Source organism: Oncorhynchus clarkii, chromosome 16 (genome assembly GCF_045791955.1).
Source record: "Oncorhynchus clarkii lewisi isolate Uvic-CL-2024 chromosome 16, UVic_Ocla_1.0, whole genome shotgun sequence".
Classification (NCBI taxonomy): domain Eukaryota; kingdom Metazoa; phylum Chordata; class Actinopteri; order Salmoniformes; family Salmonidae; genus Oncorhynchus; species Oncorhynchus clarkii.
Genome location: NC_092162.1, coordinates 65,420,017 through 65,436,206, shown reverse-complemented (window position 1 = coordinate 65,436,206; position 16,190 = coordinate 65,420,017). Strand labels below are relative to the sequence as shown.

General features: G+C 38.6%; 1 protein-coding gene across 1 annotated transcript in view; it reads right to left on the bottom strand.

Annotated features, from left to right (window-relative positions):
* Positions 1-7,721: 7,721 nt before the first annotated feature.
* The window catches only part of LOC139367747 (A-type voltage-gated potassium channel KCND1-like), a 70,634-nt gene continuing 62,165 nt past the window's right edge, over positions 7,722-16,190 (bottom strand). The window contains exons 5-7 of the mRNA XM_071106067.1: positions 9,663-9,758; positions 9,197-9,444; positions 7,722-8,569 (exon numbers count right to left, since the gene is read on the bottom strand). Coding sequence (XP_070962168.1) covers positions 8,368-8,569; positions 9,197-9,444; positions 9,663-9,758 — 546 coding nt within the window. The 3' untranslated portion in view covers positions 7,722-8,367. The remainder of the gene's footprint in view (positions 8,570-9,196; positions 9,445-9,662; positions 9,759-16,190) is intronic.

Below are 16,190 nucleotides of genomic sequence, written 5' to 3'. Positions count from 1 at the left end.
CCATATTCTGTTCATATATTTTCAATTCATTATTTCCCACAGAACATAATGAATACAATACAGACTGATACCTAGTCAGTTGCAAAACTGAATGCGTCTTCTGCATTTAACCCAACCTGAATCAGAGAGGTGCGGGGAGCTGCCTTAATCGACGTCCGCTGCACCCTGGGAGCAGTTGTTGTTGGTGTTAACTGCCTTGCTCAAGGGCAGAACGGCATATTTTTCCACCTTGCCGTCTCAGGGATTCAAACCTACAACCTTCCGGTTACTGGACTAACCCTCTGAACCGCTAGGCTACCTGCTGTACATAACTAAAATGTATTGATCATTTTGATCATATTATAAAGTTGAAGTAATAACACATTTAAAAAAAGAAGGTGCCTCCACCACCAACCTCCCATCCCATTCACCAAACCCCACCCAGCCAACATGCCTCTACCCCCAACCTCCCATCCCATTCACACAACTCCATCCAGCCAACACGCCACTACCCCCAACATCCCACCCCATTCACCAAACCCCACCCAGCCAACACGCCACCACCCCCAACATCCCACCCCATTCACCAAACCCCACCCAGCCAACACGTCACCACCCCCAACCTCCCAGTCCATTCACCCAGCCCCACCCAGCCAACACGCCACCACCCCCAACCTCCCAGTCCATTCACCCAACCCCACCCAGCCAACATGCCACCACCCCCAACCTCCCATCCCATTCACCCAACCCCACCCAGCCAACAATCAATCCCAGAACAACACCAAAGGACCCTGTGAAGATGCAGGAGGAAACAGGTACAAAAGTATTTATATCCACAGTAAAATGAGTCCTATTTCAACATAACCTGAAAGACCACTCAGCAAGGAAGAAGCCACTGGTCCAAAACTGCCATAAAAAAGTCAGACTACGGTTTGCAACTGCACATGGGGACAAAGATCGTACTTTTTGGAGAAATGTCCTCTGGTCTGATGAAACAAAAATGTAACTGTTTGGCCATAATGACCATCGTTATGTTTGGAGGAAAAAAGGGGAGGCTTGCAAGCGGGGCGGCAGGGTAGCCTAGTGGTTAGAGCGTTGGACTAGTAACTGGAAGGTTGGAAGTTCAAACCCCCGAGCTGACAAGGTACAAATCTGTCGTTCTGCCCCTGAACAGGCAGTTAACCTAGGCCGTCATTGAAAATAAGAATTTGTTCTTAACTGACTTGCCTAGTTAAATAAAGGTAAAAAAATACATTAAAATAAGAACAGCGGGGGCAGCATCATTTTGTGTGGGTGCTTTGCTGCAGGAGGGACTGGTGCACTTCACAAAATAGATGGCCTCATGAGAAAGGAAAAATATGTGGATATATTGAAGCAACAAGACATCAGTCAGAAAGTTAAAGCAAATGGGTCTCCCAAACAGACTTCCAAAGTTGTGGCAAAATTGCTTAAGGACAACAAAGTCAAGATATTGGAGTGGCCATCACAAAGCCCTGACCTCAATCCTATAGAAAATATGTGGGCAGAACTGAAAAAGCGTATGCAAGCAAGGAGGCCTTGTTGTGGGAAGCTGGTGGAAGGCTACCTGAAAGATTTGACCCAAGTTAAACAATTTAAAGGCAATGCTACCAAATACTAATTGAGTGTATGTCAACTTCTGACCCAGTGGGAATGTCATGAAAGAAATAAAAGCTGAAATAAATCACATACTATTATTCTGACATTTCACATTCTTAAAATGAAGTGGTGATCCTAACTGACCTAAAACAGGGAATTTTTTACAATAATTAAATATCAGAAATTGTGAAAAACTGAGTTCAAATGTCTTTGGCTAAGGTATATGAAAACTTCCGACTTCAACTGTATGTGTTGGCCTTTAGCTGAGATTATTCTTTACAGAGTCAAGTATATTTGTCCAGGGCTTAATTGTGAGGTGATTGCCATCTAAGAGCCAACATTTTTTTTTGTGGCAGGGCTGCCTGCCAGGGTACTTTTAAAGAAGCACTTAGTTAAGCACAGATAAAATGCACTCTGAAACTTCCCCCTGTTGCAATATGACTGAGGATAATCATTGTATGCATTATGTTTATGTTAATTAATTATTTGCTTGGATGTAACTTAGTAGCCAACATACAGTGCCTTGCGAAAGTATTCGGCCCCCTTGAACTTTGCGACCTTTTGCCACATTTCAGGCTTCAAACATAAAGATATAAAACTGTATTTTTTTTGTGAAGAATCAACAACAAGTGGGACACAATCATGAAGTGGAACGGCATTTATTGGATATTTCAAACTTTTTTAACAAATCAAAAACTGAAAAATTGGGCGTGCAAAATTATTCAGCCCCTTTACTTTCAGTGCAGCAAACTCTCTCCAGAAGTTCAGTGAGGATCTCTGAATGAACCAATGTTGACCTAAATGACTAATGATGATAAATACAATCCACCTGTGTGTAATCAAGTCTCCGTATAAATGCACCTGCACTGTGATAGTCTCAGAGGTCCGTTAAAAGCGCAGAGAGCATCATGAAGAACAAAGAAACACACCAGGCAGGTCCGAGATACTGTTGTGAAGAAGTTTAAAGCCGGATTTGGATACAAAAATATTTCCCAAGCTTTAAACATCCCAAGGAGCACTGTGCAAGCGATAATATTGAAATGGAAGGAGTATCAGACCACTGCAAATCTACCAAGACCTGGCCGTCCCTCTAAACTTTCAGCTCATACAAGGAGAAGACTGATCAGAGATGCAGCCAAGAGGCCCATGATTACTCTGGATGAACTGCAGAGATCTACAGCTGAGGTGGGAGACTCTGTCCATAGGACAACAATCAGTCGTATATTGCACAAATCTGGCCTTTATGGAAGAGTGGCAAGAAGAAAGGCATTTCTTAAAGATATCCATCAAAAGGTGTTGTTTAAAGTTTGCCACAAGCCACCTGGGAGACACACCAAACATGTGGAAGAAGGTGCTCTGGTCAGATGAAACCAAAATTGAACTTTTTGGCAACAATGCAAAACGTTATGTTTGGCGTAAAAGCTACACAGCTCATCAACCTGAACACACCATCCCCACTGTCAAACATGGTGGTGGCAGCATCATGGTTTGGGCCTGCTTTTCTTCAGCAGGGACAGGGAAGATGGTTAAAATTGATGGGAAGATGGATGGAGCCAAATACAGGACCATTCTGGAAGAAAACCTGATGGAGTCTGCAAAAGACCTGAGACAGGGATGGAGATTTGTCTTCCAACAAGACAATGATCCAAAACATAAAGCGAAATCTACAATGGAATGGTTCAAAAATAAACATATCCAGGTGTTAGAATGGCCAAGTCAAAGTCCAGACCTGAATCCAATCGAGAATCTGTGGAAAGAACTGAAAACTGCTGTTCACAAATGCTCTCCATCCAACCTCACTGAGCTCGAGCTGTTTTGCAAGGAGGAATGGGAAAAAATGTCAGTCTCTCGATGTGCAAAACTGATAGAGACATACCCCAAGCGAATTACAGCTGTAATCGCAGCAAAAGGTGGCGCTACAAAGTATTAACTTAAGGGGGCTGAATAATTTTGCACGCCCAATTTTTCAGTTTTTGATTTGTTAAAAAAGTTTGAAATATCCAATAAATGTCGTTCCACTTCATGATTGTGTCCCACTTGTTGTTGATTCTTCACAAAAAATACAGTTTTATATCTCTATGTTTGAAGCCTGAAATGTGGCAAAAGGTTGCAAAGTTCAAGGGGGCCGAATACTTTCGCAAGGCACTGTATGTTAAAGAAATGCTTGGATGTCTATCATAAAACTACTGTACTTGCAATGCTTGCTTTCATTTAACGAGAAAAACACATACCACAGAGACATCTCTGCTAACAGAAACCACATCTTCCATCGTAGTGAGCCGATGCATTGACTGTTTTTTTTCACATACTGTAGGTATTACATGTCCTTAAATTGAACTTGCAATTTAGATGAATTCTTAAATTATACTATTTCTCCATCTCTTTCTTTGTTTGTTTAGGTGTAATACAAAGTATGTGGGTTTCTAAAACGGGCTATTGCATAAGACACCCCACCCCAGTAACCGTGGTGACAGTGAGGCCTAATGGTCTATTGTGATGCAATAGGAGTAAAGCCGTGAATACCATTCAGTCATTCTCTAGCTAGCTCTGGCAGCCAATGCCACAAATCATGTTAGTGAAACAGGTTTAGTGGCACTTCAAAGGTCAGTGACAATGTCAGGAAGATTAAGTCAGACTGACAGAAAGAGATGGACAGCATCACCGAATACAGGTCATATTATGGTTAGATCATCCAGTGGTCTTAAACTAATCATACAGTACTTGAGATTTTAACTGCAAGGTATTTATTCTGCATTATTTATGAAAACAGACTGTTGGTAATTGTAATAAATGAAAAAAAAAATAATTATGTCAGCCTTTGTCTACTCGCAGTGTTTCTTTATCCTGGTTCTGGGGACACAAAGGAGAGACATTTAGTTTTTTGCACAAGCACTACACACCTGATTCAAATAATCAAAGCTTGATGTTGAGTTGATAATTTGAATCAACTGTGTAGTGCTAGGACAAAAAAACAAAATGTTTGTCCCTTTAGGTCCCCAGGACCAGGATTAAGAAACACGACTCTACCGTCATTTGAGCGTAAGGTGAAAGGTGAAGATTTTATATCACACACTGTAGCGCCCCCTACTGGCGACTTATCAAATTTCACCATGAAGGGCATTATAGGTAAAAAATAAAAATATATGTAAAATAAAAATTTAAACATATCACCATCATTCAGGGGGAGAAACACTAGAACAAACAAACAACTTAATAGCAAAACCATTTTCTAAATTCTTCTTGCTTTATTTGTGGAATATAGAATACACACCTCTGTGCCTCTGGTCTCTTTCAGCCATCATCCTCCAGGGCCCTCAAACTCAACTCTGGACCTCCAAGTTAGTTTCACTGCATTTTTTCATTGTTCTCCTCTAATCAGGGACTCCTTTAGAGCTGGGACACCAGCTGTGTACAGTTAATTATCAGGTAGAACAGAAATCCAGCAGTCGTCTCCAGACCTTGCAGGCTAAGAGTTCAATACCCCTGCTCTAGGGAATCAGTGTATCTCTATTGCCGGCATGAGTACTGGTGCCACCTCTGCTGAACCTGCACATCCGCTCACTTGTCATTGGATCAGGTTTATGAGGAGCAGTATGGATAAGGTTCTCATGGCTACTACACAACCTCCCACTCACTTGTCATTGGATCAGGTTTATGAGGAGCAGTATGGATAAGGTTCTCATGGCTACTACACAACCTCCCACTCACTTGTCATTGGATCAGGTTTATGAGGAGCAGTATGGATAAGGTTCTCATAGCTACTACACAACCTCCCACTCACTTGTCATTGGATCAGGTTTATGAGGAGCAGTATGGATAAGGTTCTCATGGCTACTACACAACCTCCCACTCAAACACTTATTTTATTCATACACCATCCATCCATCCATATATATATATATATATATATATATATAGCATATGACACAACTTTACCCAGCTGTTATCACTTCCATTAGTGTAAATAATGTGATTCATATAGCTATGTATGTTTGGAAATGAATGTTGGCAAATATGTGTGAGATGTCCATAACATAGCTGCAGATTGTACACCAGATAATGAGATGAGAAATCACCAAAGATTTGTGTCATCCATTGCTGCACGTTACAGGTTGGCCTACACAAAACGCTGCCATCGCTTCTTCACCTGACCTGGTATTGGCGATACTCTCTTCGTTCTCGATTCTGGAAAACAGTTGTATTATAAATGACATTTACTGTATAAGGCAACTGTTTTCCAGATTTGAAAAGGAAGAGAGTATCGCCAATACCAGGTTAGTATTTTATTTGTATTTAACCTTTATTTAACTAGGCAAGTCAGTTAAGAACAAATTCTTATTTACAATGCCGGCCTACCCCATCCAAACCCTAACGACGCTGGGCCAATCGTGCGCCGCCCTATGAGAATCCCAATCATGGCCGGTTGTGATACAGCCTGGAATCAAACCAGGGTCTGTAGTGACACCTCTAGCACTGAGATACAGTGCCTTAGACTGCTGCGCCACTCGGGAGCCTCAAGTTGTTGAAGAATCTATGGCATTGTTTTGTATAGGCAAACCTGTAGCGTCCAGCAATGGATGCCAGAAATCTTTGGTTATATCTCATTGTCTGGTGTACAATCTGTAGTTATCCATAACAGTGCTCATTACTCTAGTCCTATCTGCACTATATAACCCAAAATAAAGCTACGAATAAATACTAAAGTAACTTTAAAACAGCTGTAGTGCACAGTTTCAGATTTTTCATTGCAATATTATGCAAACAATAATAATTGTAGGAGGGGGAAAAAAAAGTAGGATTGTAAACACCAGATCTTATAGTCCAATCAAGTACAGTAACAGCACCGACATGTTAGCATGTTGAAGAGAAAAGTATTTTGTGTATTACACAGCCGTCAACAGGCTGCATATACACTTAAACCTGTAACACAATATTACAAGAGCGTCTGAACTGAAAAACACTGTTGGTGATAATGGATGTCAATGATAGGATACTGTGAACTCAAAGATGGATAGATACTTTTTTTCTCACTGGTAACCTCTTCTCCCTTATTTATGACTCATTGACAGTGGATGTTGCTCAATCCCTCCTCTACATTTGATTTCCCAAGGGGGGGGAACGTAGAATACCTAAAACGGTATCCATGCATATCTGTGATGAATTAACACACGTCCTCCCAACCTACTACACACAGACCATACAATCGGACCCACTTTGCATTCTGGCGAGGAACATGCCTGAATGTTTTTTATTTTGTTCATTTTTTTTAACCTAATGTACACTTTTGGTGCAGACATCATTATTACGTTACAATGTTGTTGTCAGGGAAAAATAAATCAAACAAACTGTTCTGAGAGAAAGAAAATAAGATACCATGCAAAACGCCAGATGAGCTAGTCATATCTGACACCACTAATATCAGTAGCTTCTCTTCTCCACCGTCTACTGAACAGGACTAATATCAGTAGCTTCTCTTCTCCACCGTCTACTGAACAGGACTAATATCAGTAGCTTCTCTTCTCCACCGTCTACTGAACAGGACTAATATCAGTAGCTTCTCTTCTCCACCGTCTACTGAACAGGACTAATATCAGTAGCTTCTCTTCTCCACCGTCTACTGAACAGGACTAATATCAGTAGCTTCTCTTCTCCACCGTCTACTGAACAGGACTAATATCAGTAGCTTCTCTTCTCCACCGTCTACTGAACAGGACTAATATCAGTAGCTTCTCTTCTCCACCGTCTACTGAACAGGACTAATATCAGTAGCTTCTCTTCTCCACCGTCTACTGAACAGGACTAATATCAGTAGCTTCTCTTCTCCACCGTCTACTGAACAGGACTAATATCAGTAGCTTCTCTTCTCCACCGTCTACTGAACAGGACTAATATCAGTAGCTTCTCTTCTCCACCGTCTACTGAACAGGACTAATATCAGTAGCTTCTCTTCTCCACCGTCTACTGAACAGGACTAATATCAGTAGCTTCTTTTCTCCACCGTCTACTGAACAGGACTAATATCAGTAGCTTCTCTTCTCCACTGAACAGGAACATGCATTGCTGTATTAAGCTAGAAGATGCATGTGATTTAGAGACGTATGATAGAAAATATGTTACATATGTAGTACCATCTAACGATCACTCCTTTTATTTTCAAATTCATTTGTGTAAAGATAACTATTGCAGAATACAGTATTCATATTTCTATCCGTAAAGATGTATTTAAATATCAATATAATTGTGCAATGATTCATAATCTTTATAATCTCTCCCTGCCATTTCTTTACACACATTACGTATATTAGTTTTTCCTGCTTGTTCTAACGTTGCATATCTTTGAAAAGTTAAAGGCTTTCGATGCCACGGTGGGTATATTATTGTTGAAAAGCACTCTTAGTAACCACACCATCCATCTGTGTCCAAGAGTCCAAGAGGCATTGTCACCTGTTCCTGGTCAGCTCAGATTGTGTCTGTGGTACTGCTTCGAACCCCCCCCCCCCTCCCCCCCCGTATCTCTCTGGGCCAAAAGGTCAACCTCACAGTAACTGTTCCAGCACATCAAATAGTGTGTTACAATAGATAGTTACAATTCATTTACTTTCTTTTTCTCACGCTGCCCCTACCTTGACTATTCAGTAGACATTACGTTGGTATCGGAGTGAAGCATTTGCAAAGAGTGTGGACGTTATTATCCTTCTTTCCCATGTTCTTCTCTGACGGACCCATTCCTCTTGTTTTGTGCAATGGGTCAAGCTCCTGTGCTTCAGAGGGTTATAAAGAGGAGATCTTGACAGTTTCCTGGGTGTTATAGATACTGGAGCGAGAGTTGCGTAGGATGCCAGGGATGACGGGTGAGTTAGGTAGGCTCTCATCAGGACTGTTGGCTGGGGGAGTGGGGATACTGATGATGGCTGCTGTGTAGTCAGTACAGTTCAGCTTCAGGTCTTCAGCTCTGGCGTTTAGACTGGAGCGACTGCTCACACACACACACACACACACACACACACACACACACACACACACACACACACACACACACACACACACACACAGATATAAAGTCAGACACTGCACGTATCTGTCACCATTACCCCAAAATAGTCACGTGTTTATGTTGAGAGGACTTGTATGTGTCCTCATTGTAAGTGTATTCAAGACAAGTAGTTTGTTCTTCCACTGTCTGTATAGTGATACATCCATCATAGCAACTATGTATAAAAATGCAAGCACTCAATAAAACAAACAAACTCACCATTATCAACTGTTTCCCTTAAAAATAAACAATGTCACGCTACAGTAAAAAATTAAATACATTTTCCCATTGTTTTCAACTACATTTCTCATTAAACCCAATGGAGGTTGTTTTGACAAAACATCGACAGCATCAACATAGTTAGAGCCAGCAGAGTTTGAACAACTTAGAAACTGTTCGAACTCAGCTTGTAATTCAAGATCAGCAGAATGTTCTTTTTAATGAATGGGCCAGAGCTAAATGTAGTAAAACACCAACAGCCTCTACAGGTGATTGAGTGGTGAGGCAAAGATAGAAAGGGAGGAGTGGGCTCCTTGGATCAGGTGGACAGTGTGTGCTGTACAGTACCTATGTGGGTACTGAGTACCAACAGGTGTCTTGGTGACGTGCAGCGTGTCCAGCTCCTGCACACTTCCCCGGCTGACAGATACGGTGGAGTTGGCAAGGCGAATGGCCCTCCTCTTGGCCCGCCGGGAGCAGCAGGTGGTGGTGGCCCCCTGCTGGCTGGACAAGGAAGTGCTGCGGCTGGTGCGGAAGCCCATTGAGTCCATCATACACACCTCGCTGTAGGTGACTTCATCGGTGAACTCGTGATTCTGTCGACACATAAAATAAAGAAAGACGTCTATCCTGGCCTCTGAACGGCCATCTTTAAACTAGCTGCAGGTGGCTGTATACTATATGATAACTTCTCATAACTGCTGAAAGTGTGAAACAGTGTGAAACACTGCCGAGTATATATACAGTACATCAAAATGAGCAATAAACGTATCAGACAATATTATCTATGAGATAAAAAAAAAGCAGCACTCACGGTGGTTTTCTCCAAGCACTGCAATAGATGATGATGTTGATGCTCGAAGGCGGACCTGTTCTTCACACAAAAAGCTGTGCTGTCACTATCGCCACCCTGAGGGACACAGCAAGACAGCAACTCACTTAGCCCAACATAGCCACACATGAAAATACCTTATCAGTGTAACTCGATCACATCAATAGTAGTTAGTAGTTGGCAAAGTATTGCTGTGGGAAGCAAACTTCAGATTATAAACACAAATGGGAGGTGATTTTGTCCAACAAACATTGTAGAATGAGTTATTCTTTAGGCAATAATACAGTATGTTGATGAGTAGAGCATATACTGATGAGTAGACATTATACTGAAGAGTAGGCATTATACTGAAGAGTAGACAGTATACTGATGAGTAGACAGTATACTGATGAGTAGGCATTATACTGATGAGTAGACATTATACTGAAGAGTAGACAGTATACTGATGAGTAGACAGTATACTGATGAGTAGGCAGTATACTGATGAGTAGACATTATACTGAAGATTAGGCAGTATACTGATGAGTTGACAGTATACTGATGAGTAAACAGTATACTGATGAGTAGGCATTATACTGATGAGTAGACAGTATACTGATGAGTTGACAGTATACTGATGAGTAGACAGTATACTGATGAGTAGGCATTATACTGATGAGTAGGCAGTATACTGATGAGTAGGCAGTATACTGATGAGTTGACAGTATACTGATGAGTAGACAGTATACTGGCTGAGTTGACAGTATACTGATGAGTAGGCAGTATATTGATGAGTTGACAGTATACTGATGAGTTGACAGTATACTGATGAGTAGACAGTATACCTCCACAGCTTATTACTGAGTGACTGCCCTTGACTGTCTGTACAGTAAGTCTTCTCCCTCTCTAGTGATGTTAACCCGGAAACAAAGAACTGTCTCCAGTATACCCACGACTACGTGGTCTCACACAGTTCCAACTACATCATCAAGTTTGCAGACGACAATTTTATGCCTGACTACCAACAACGACGAGACGGCCTACAGAGAAGAGGTAGGTACTCTGACGTCGTGGTGCTAGGTAAGCAACCTCTCCCTCAACGTCAGCAAAACAAAATAGCTGATTGTGGACTTCAGGAAGAACCAGGCTGGGCACGCCCCCATTATCATCAACGGAGCCGCCGTGGAGACGAGAGGTCGACCGATTATGATTTTTCAACGCCGATACCGATTATTGGAGGACCAAAAAAGCCGATACCGATTAATCGGACGATTTTGAATTTTTTAAAATTTGTAATAATGACAATTACAACAATACTGAATGAACACTTATTTTAACTTAATATAATACATCAATAAATTCAATTTAGCCTCAAATAAATAATGAAACATGGTCAATTTGGTTTAAATAATGTAAAAACAAAGTGTTGGAGTGTAACGGTTGTCTTGGGTGGAAGAAGGAGAGGACCAAAGCGCAGCGTGGTTAGTGTTCATCTTTTTAATGGAAAACTGAACACTTCAAAAACACAAAACAACAAAGTGACAACCGAAACAGTTCTATCTGGTGCAGACACACAAAGACTGAAAATAACCACCCACAAACCCCAACAGAAAACAGGCTACCTAAATATGGTTCTCAATCAGGGACAACGATTGACAGCTGCCTCTGATTGAGAACCAATATCAGGCCAAACACAGATATAGAAAATCATAGAAAAACTAACATAGACAATCCACCCAACTCACGCCCTGACCATACTAAAACAAAAGACAAAACAAAGGAAATAAGGTCAGAACGTGACATGGAGAAGAAAGTAAAAGTGCAATATGTGCAAGAAATATGTAAGAAAGCTAACGTTTGAGTTCCTTGCTCAGAACATGAGAACATATGAAAGCTGGTGGTTCCTTTTAACATGAGTTTTCAATAATCCCAGGTAAGAAGTTTTAGGTTGTTGTTATTATAGGAATTATAGGACTATTTCCCTCTATACCATTTGTATTTCATTAACCTTTGACTATTGGATGTTCTTGTAGGCACTTTAGTATTGCCAGTGTGACAGTATAGCTTCCGTCCCTCTCCTCGCTCCTCCCTGGGCTCGAACCAGCAACACAACGACAACAGCCACCCTCGAAGCAGCGTTACCCATGCAGAGCAAGGGGAACAACTACTAGAAGGCTCAGAGCGAGTGACGTTTGAAACGCTATTAGCACGCTAACTAGCCAGCCATTTCACTTCGGTTACACCAGCCTCATCTCGGGAGTTGATAGGCTTGAAGCCATTAACAACGCAATGCTTTACGCACAACGAAGAGCTGCTGGCAAAACGCACGAAAGTGCTGTTTGAATAATTGTTTATGCGCCTGGTTCTGCCTACCACCGCTCAGTCAGATACTTAGATACTTGTATGCTTGTATGCTCAGTCAGATTATATGCAACACAGGACACGCTAGATAATATCTAGTAATATCATCAACCATGTGTAGTTAACTAGTGATTATGATTGATTGATTGTTTTTTATAAGATAAGTTTAATGCTAGCTAGCAACTTACCTTGACTTACTGCATTCGCGTAACAGGTAGTCAGTCTCCTTGTGGAGTGCAACGAGAGAGAGGCAGGTCGTTATTGCGTTGGACTAGTTACCTTTAAGATTAGATCCCCCGAGCTGACAAGGTGAAAATCTTTCGTTCTGCCGTCATTGAAAATAAGAATGTGTTCTTAACTGACTTGCCTAGTTAAATAAAAAAATACCGATTTCCGATTGTTATGAAAACTTGAAATCGGCCCTAATTAATCGGCCATTCCGATTAATCGGTCGACCTCTAGTGGAGACAGTCAAAAAAGTCAAGTCCCTCGTAAAGTCCCACATCTTCAAGGAGCTGAAATGGTCAAACAACACGGACACCGTAGTGAAGAAGGCACGACAGCAACTCTTCAACCTCAAGAGGCTGAAGAAATGCGGCCTGTCCCTGAGAGCCCTCACAGTGTCCTACAGGATCATCATCGAGAGCATTCTGTCAGGCTGCATCACAGCCTGGTACAGCAACTCCACCACTGCTGTCCACAAGGTACTACAGAGGGTTGTACACTCAGTCGAACGCACCACTGGCTGCACACTGCCTGTCCTCCACGACAACTACAACACCAGGTGTCACAGGAAGGCAAAGAAGATCATCAGGGGACCCAGCCTGTTCTCCCCGCTTTCACGGGCTGTTCTCCCCCAAAACATGCATTTATCCACTGGCCCCTGCACACCCTCACCCCTCAATGAACAGTTATACTTGTCAGTCACTGGTCACAATCTTTGTTTACACACTTCGCCACTTTTAACTGCAGCAACTGTATAGAATGTTTAACTAATTGTAAATATATATATGTAGACAAGACAAGGTTCTGTCTATATTCTATTATTTTACTTGGTATTATTACTAGTATTATTGCTATTATTAGTACTATTATCAGTACTTTTATTACCAGTAGTATTACTAGTATTATTGCTATTACCATTATTACTAGTGTTATTACTATTACTCGTAGTATTATTATTACTGTTATTACTAGTATCATTATTAGCATTATTACCAGTGCCATTACTATTATTGGTACAAGCATTATTACCATTACTATTATTACCGGTATTATTCCTATTACTATTATTACTAGTGTCATTACTGGTGTGATTACTAGTATTATTACTAGTATCATTACTATTATTAGTACTATTATTAGAGCTGTTGCTATTATTGCTAGTATTATCACTATTATTAGTACCATCGCTACTATTACCAGTGGTATTACTAATATTATTACTATTGCTATTATTACTAGTATTATTACTGGTATTATTACTGTTGCTATTACTAGTATTATTATTGTTGCTATTATTACTGGTATAATTACTAGTATTATTGTTACTGTTAGTGCTAGTATAATTACTAGTATTATTACTGGTATAATTACTATTATTGGTGCTATTATTGTTACAATTACTATTACTGGCATTATTACTAGTAGTATTACTATTATTACTAGTATTATTACTAGTATTATTACTCGTATTAGTACTTTTATTATTACTTTGGTTATCAGTATTACTATTATTAATAGCATCATTACTATTACGATTATTAGTACTATTATTATTACTTTTACCACTATTACTGGTAGTATTACTATTATTACTGGTATTATTACTGGTATTATCACTATTATCGGTACTATTAGTATTACTATTACTATTTTTTCTAATATTAGTACTATTATTATTATTGCTGTTTTTATTACTGTTACTATTATTACTAGTATTATTACTATTATTAGTACTATTATTATTACTGTTACTATTATTACTATTATTAGAACTATTATTATTGCGGTTGCTATTATTACTTGTATTATTACTAATAGTCTTACCTTTATTACTATTGTTAGTACTATCATTATTACTATTACTATTGTCACTTGTATTATTACTAGTATCATTACTAGTAGTATTACTTGTATTATTGTAAGCACTATTATTACAAGTATTATTACTAGTATTATTACTGGAAACCAATACTATTATTATTTCTGGCATTAGTATTATTACTATTGCTATTTGTGTTATCACTAGTATTATTACAAGTGTTATTACTAGTGTTAGTACTATTATTATTGCCTGTGTTAGTACTATTATTAGTACTAACTTATATTATTACTTGTATTATTACTAGCGTTATTACTAGTATTACTATTATTACTATTATTACTATTATTACTGTTATTACGTGTATTATTACTATTATTACTGTTATTACTTGTATTATTACTATTACTGTGTGTATTATTACTTGTATTATTACCAGCATTATTACAATTATTACTATTATTACTGCAATTACTTGTATTATTACTGTTTTTATTACTATCACTTGTATTATTACTAGTATTATTACTATTTGTATTATTATTACTAGTATATTACTATTTTTATTATTACCAGTATTATTACTATTTCTATTATTACCAGTATTATTACTATTTGTATTATTATTACTAGTATTATTACTATTTTTTTATTATTACCAGTATTATTACTATTTTTACTAGTATTACGATCATTACTTGTATTGTTACTGGTGTTATTACTATTGTCACTATTATTACTTGTATTATTACCAGTATTATTACTATTATTACTTGTATTGTTACAAGTATTGTTACTGGTATTATTGCTGGCGTTATTACTGGTATTATTACTTGTGTTGGTGCTATTATTATTACTTGTATTGTTACTAGTATTATTACTGGTGTTATTACCAGTGTTATTACTAGTGTTAGTACTATTATTATTACTTGTATTATTATTTGCATTATTACTATTATTACTATTATTACTGGTGTTATTACTATTATTACTGGTGTTATTACCAGTAGTATTACTGGCGTTATTACTAGTATTATTACTTGTGTTAGTGCTATTATTATTGCTTGTATTATTATAGCTATTTATTACTACTATTACTTGTAGTATTGCTGGCATTATTACTATTATTATTGCCTGTATTAGTATTATTATTGGTATTATTACTATTTTTTACTTATATTATTACTAGCATTATTACTATTATTAGTACTTACATTATTATTATTACTATTATTACGTATATTATTACTAGCAGTATTACTATTATTAGTGCTTGTATTAGTATTATTACTCATGTTATTTTTAGCATTATTACTATTATTGCCTGTATTAGTACTATTATTAGCGGTAGTATTGGTAGTATCACTATTATTACTTGTATTATTACTGGCATTATTGATATTATTAGTACTGTTACTATTATTACTTGTATTATTACTAGCATTATTACTATTGTTAGTACTGTTGCTAGTATTACTTGTATTATTACTGGTGTTATTTCCTGTATTGGTACTATTATTAGTACTATTATTAGTACTATTATTAGTACTATTACTATTATTACTTGTATTATTACTGGTATTATTACTATTGTTTCACTCACTTATCTTTGACCTGCATTGATGGAGCTTGGAGCTTAAGAATTTCATTGTACCCTTCAATTACTGTACATCTGTGACTAATAAACTCTGATTTGATTTGAACACAGAATCCCAGAGGACCAGTGCCACCTCAGATGCTTCCTAAAAATCTAGCTAAGATTTCCAGGTCAAGGTGGTTAATCACCATCATAACTGTTATAGACAGTGAACAGCCTGTCGAAATCCTTACCATACAGATGATCTACTCTGTTAGACTGAGAGACATGAGTGTGCCAGGCTGGGAGGGATGGAGCAGGGAAACAGCTCTGTTAGTCACAAAGCCAGTCTGGAGACCTGCTGGAATCACTACAGACATGTCTGATAACATCGTCCCACGAACTGATATAGAGACTATACTGCAGCCAAAACCAAGAAAAGACCTGGGAGAGAAAACAACCCTTCTAGGTTTATAAATAACTCTGCAGTCCTGTAAGTAATGGGTTTATAGATCCCTGATCTCACTCTGGGATTGTAAATATTGGATTA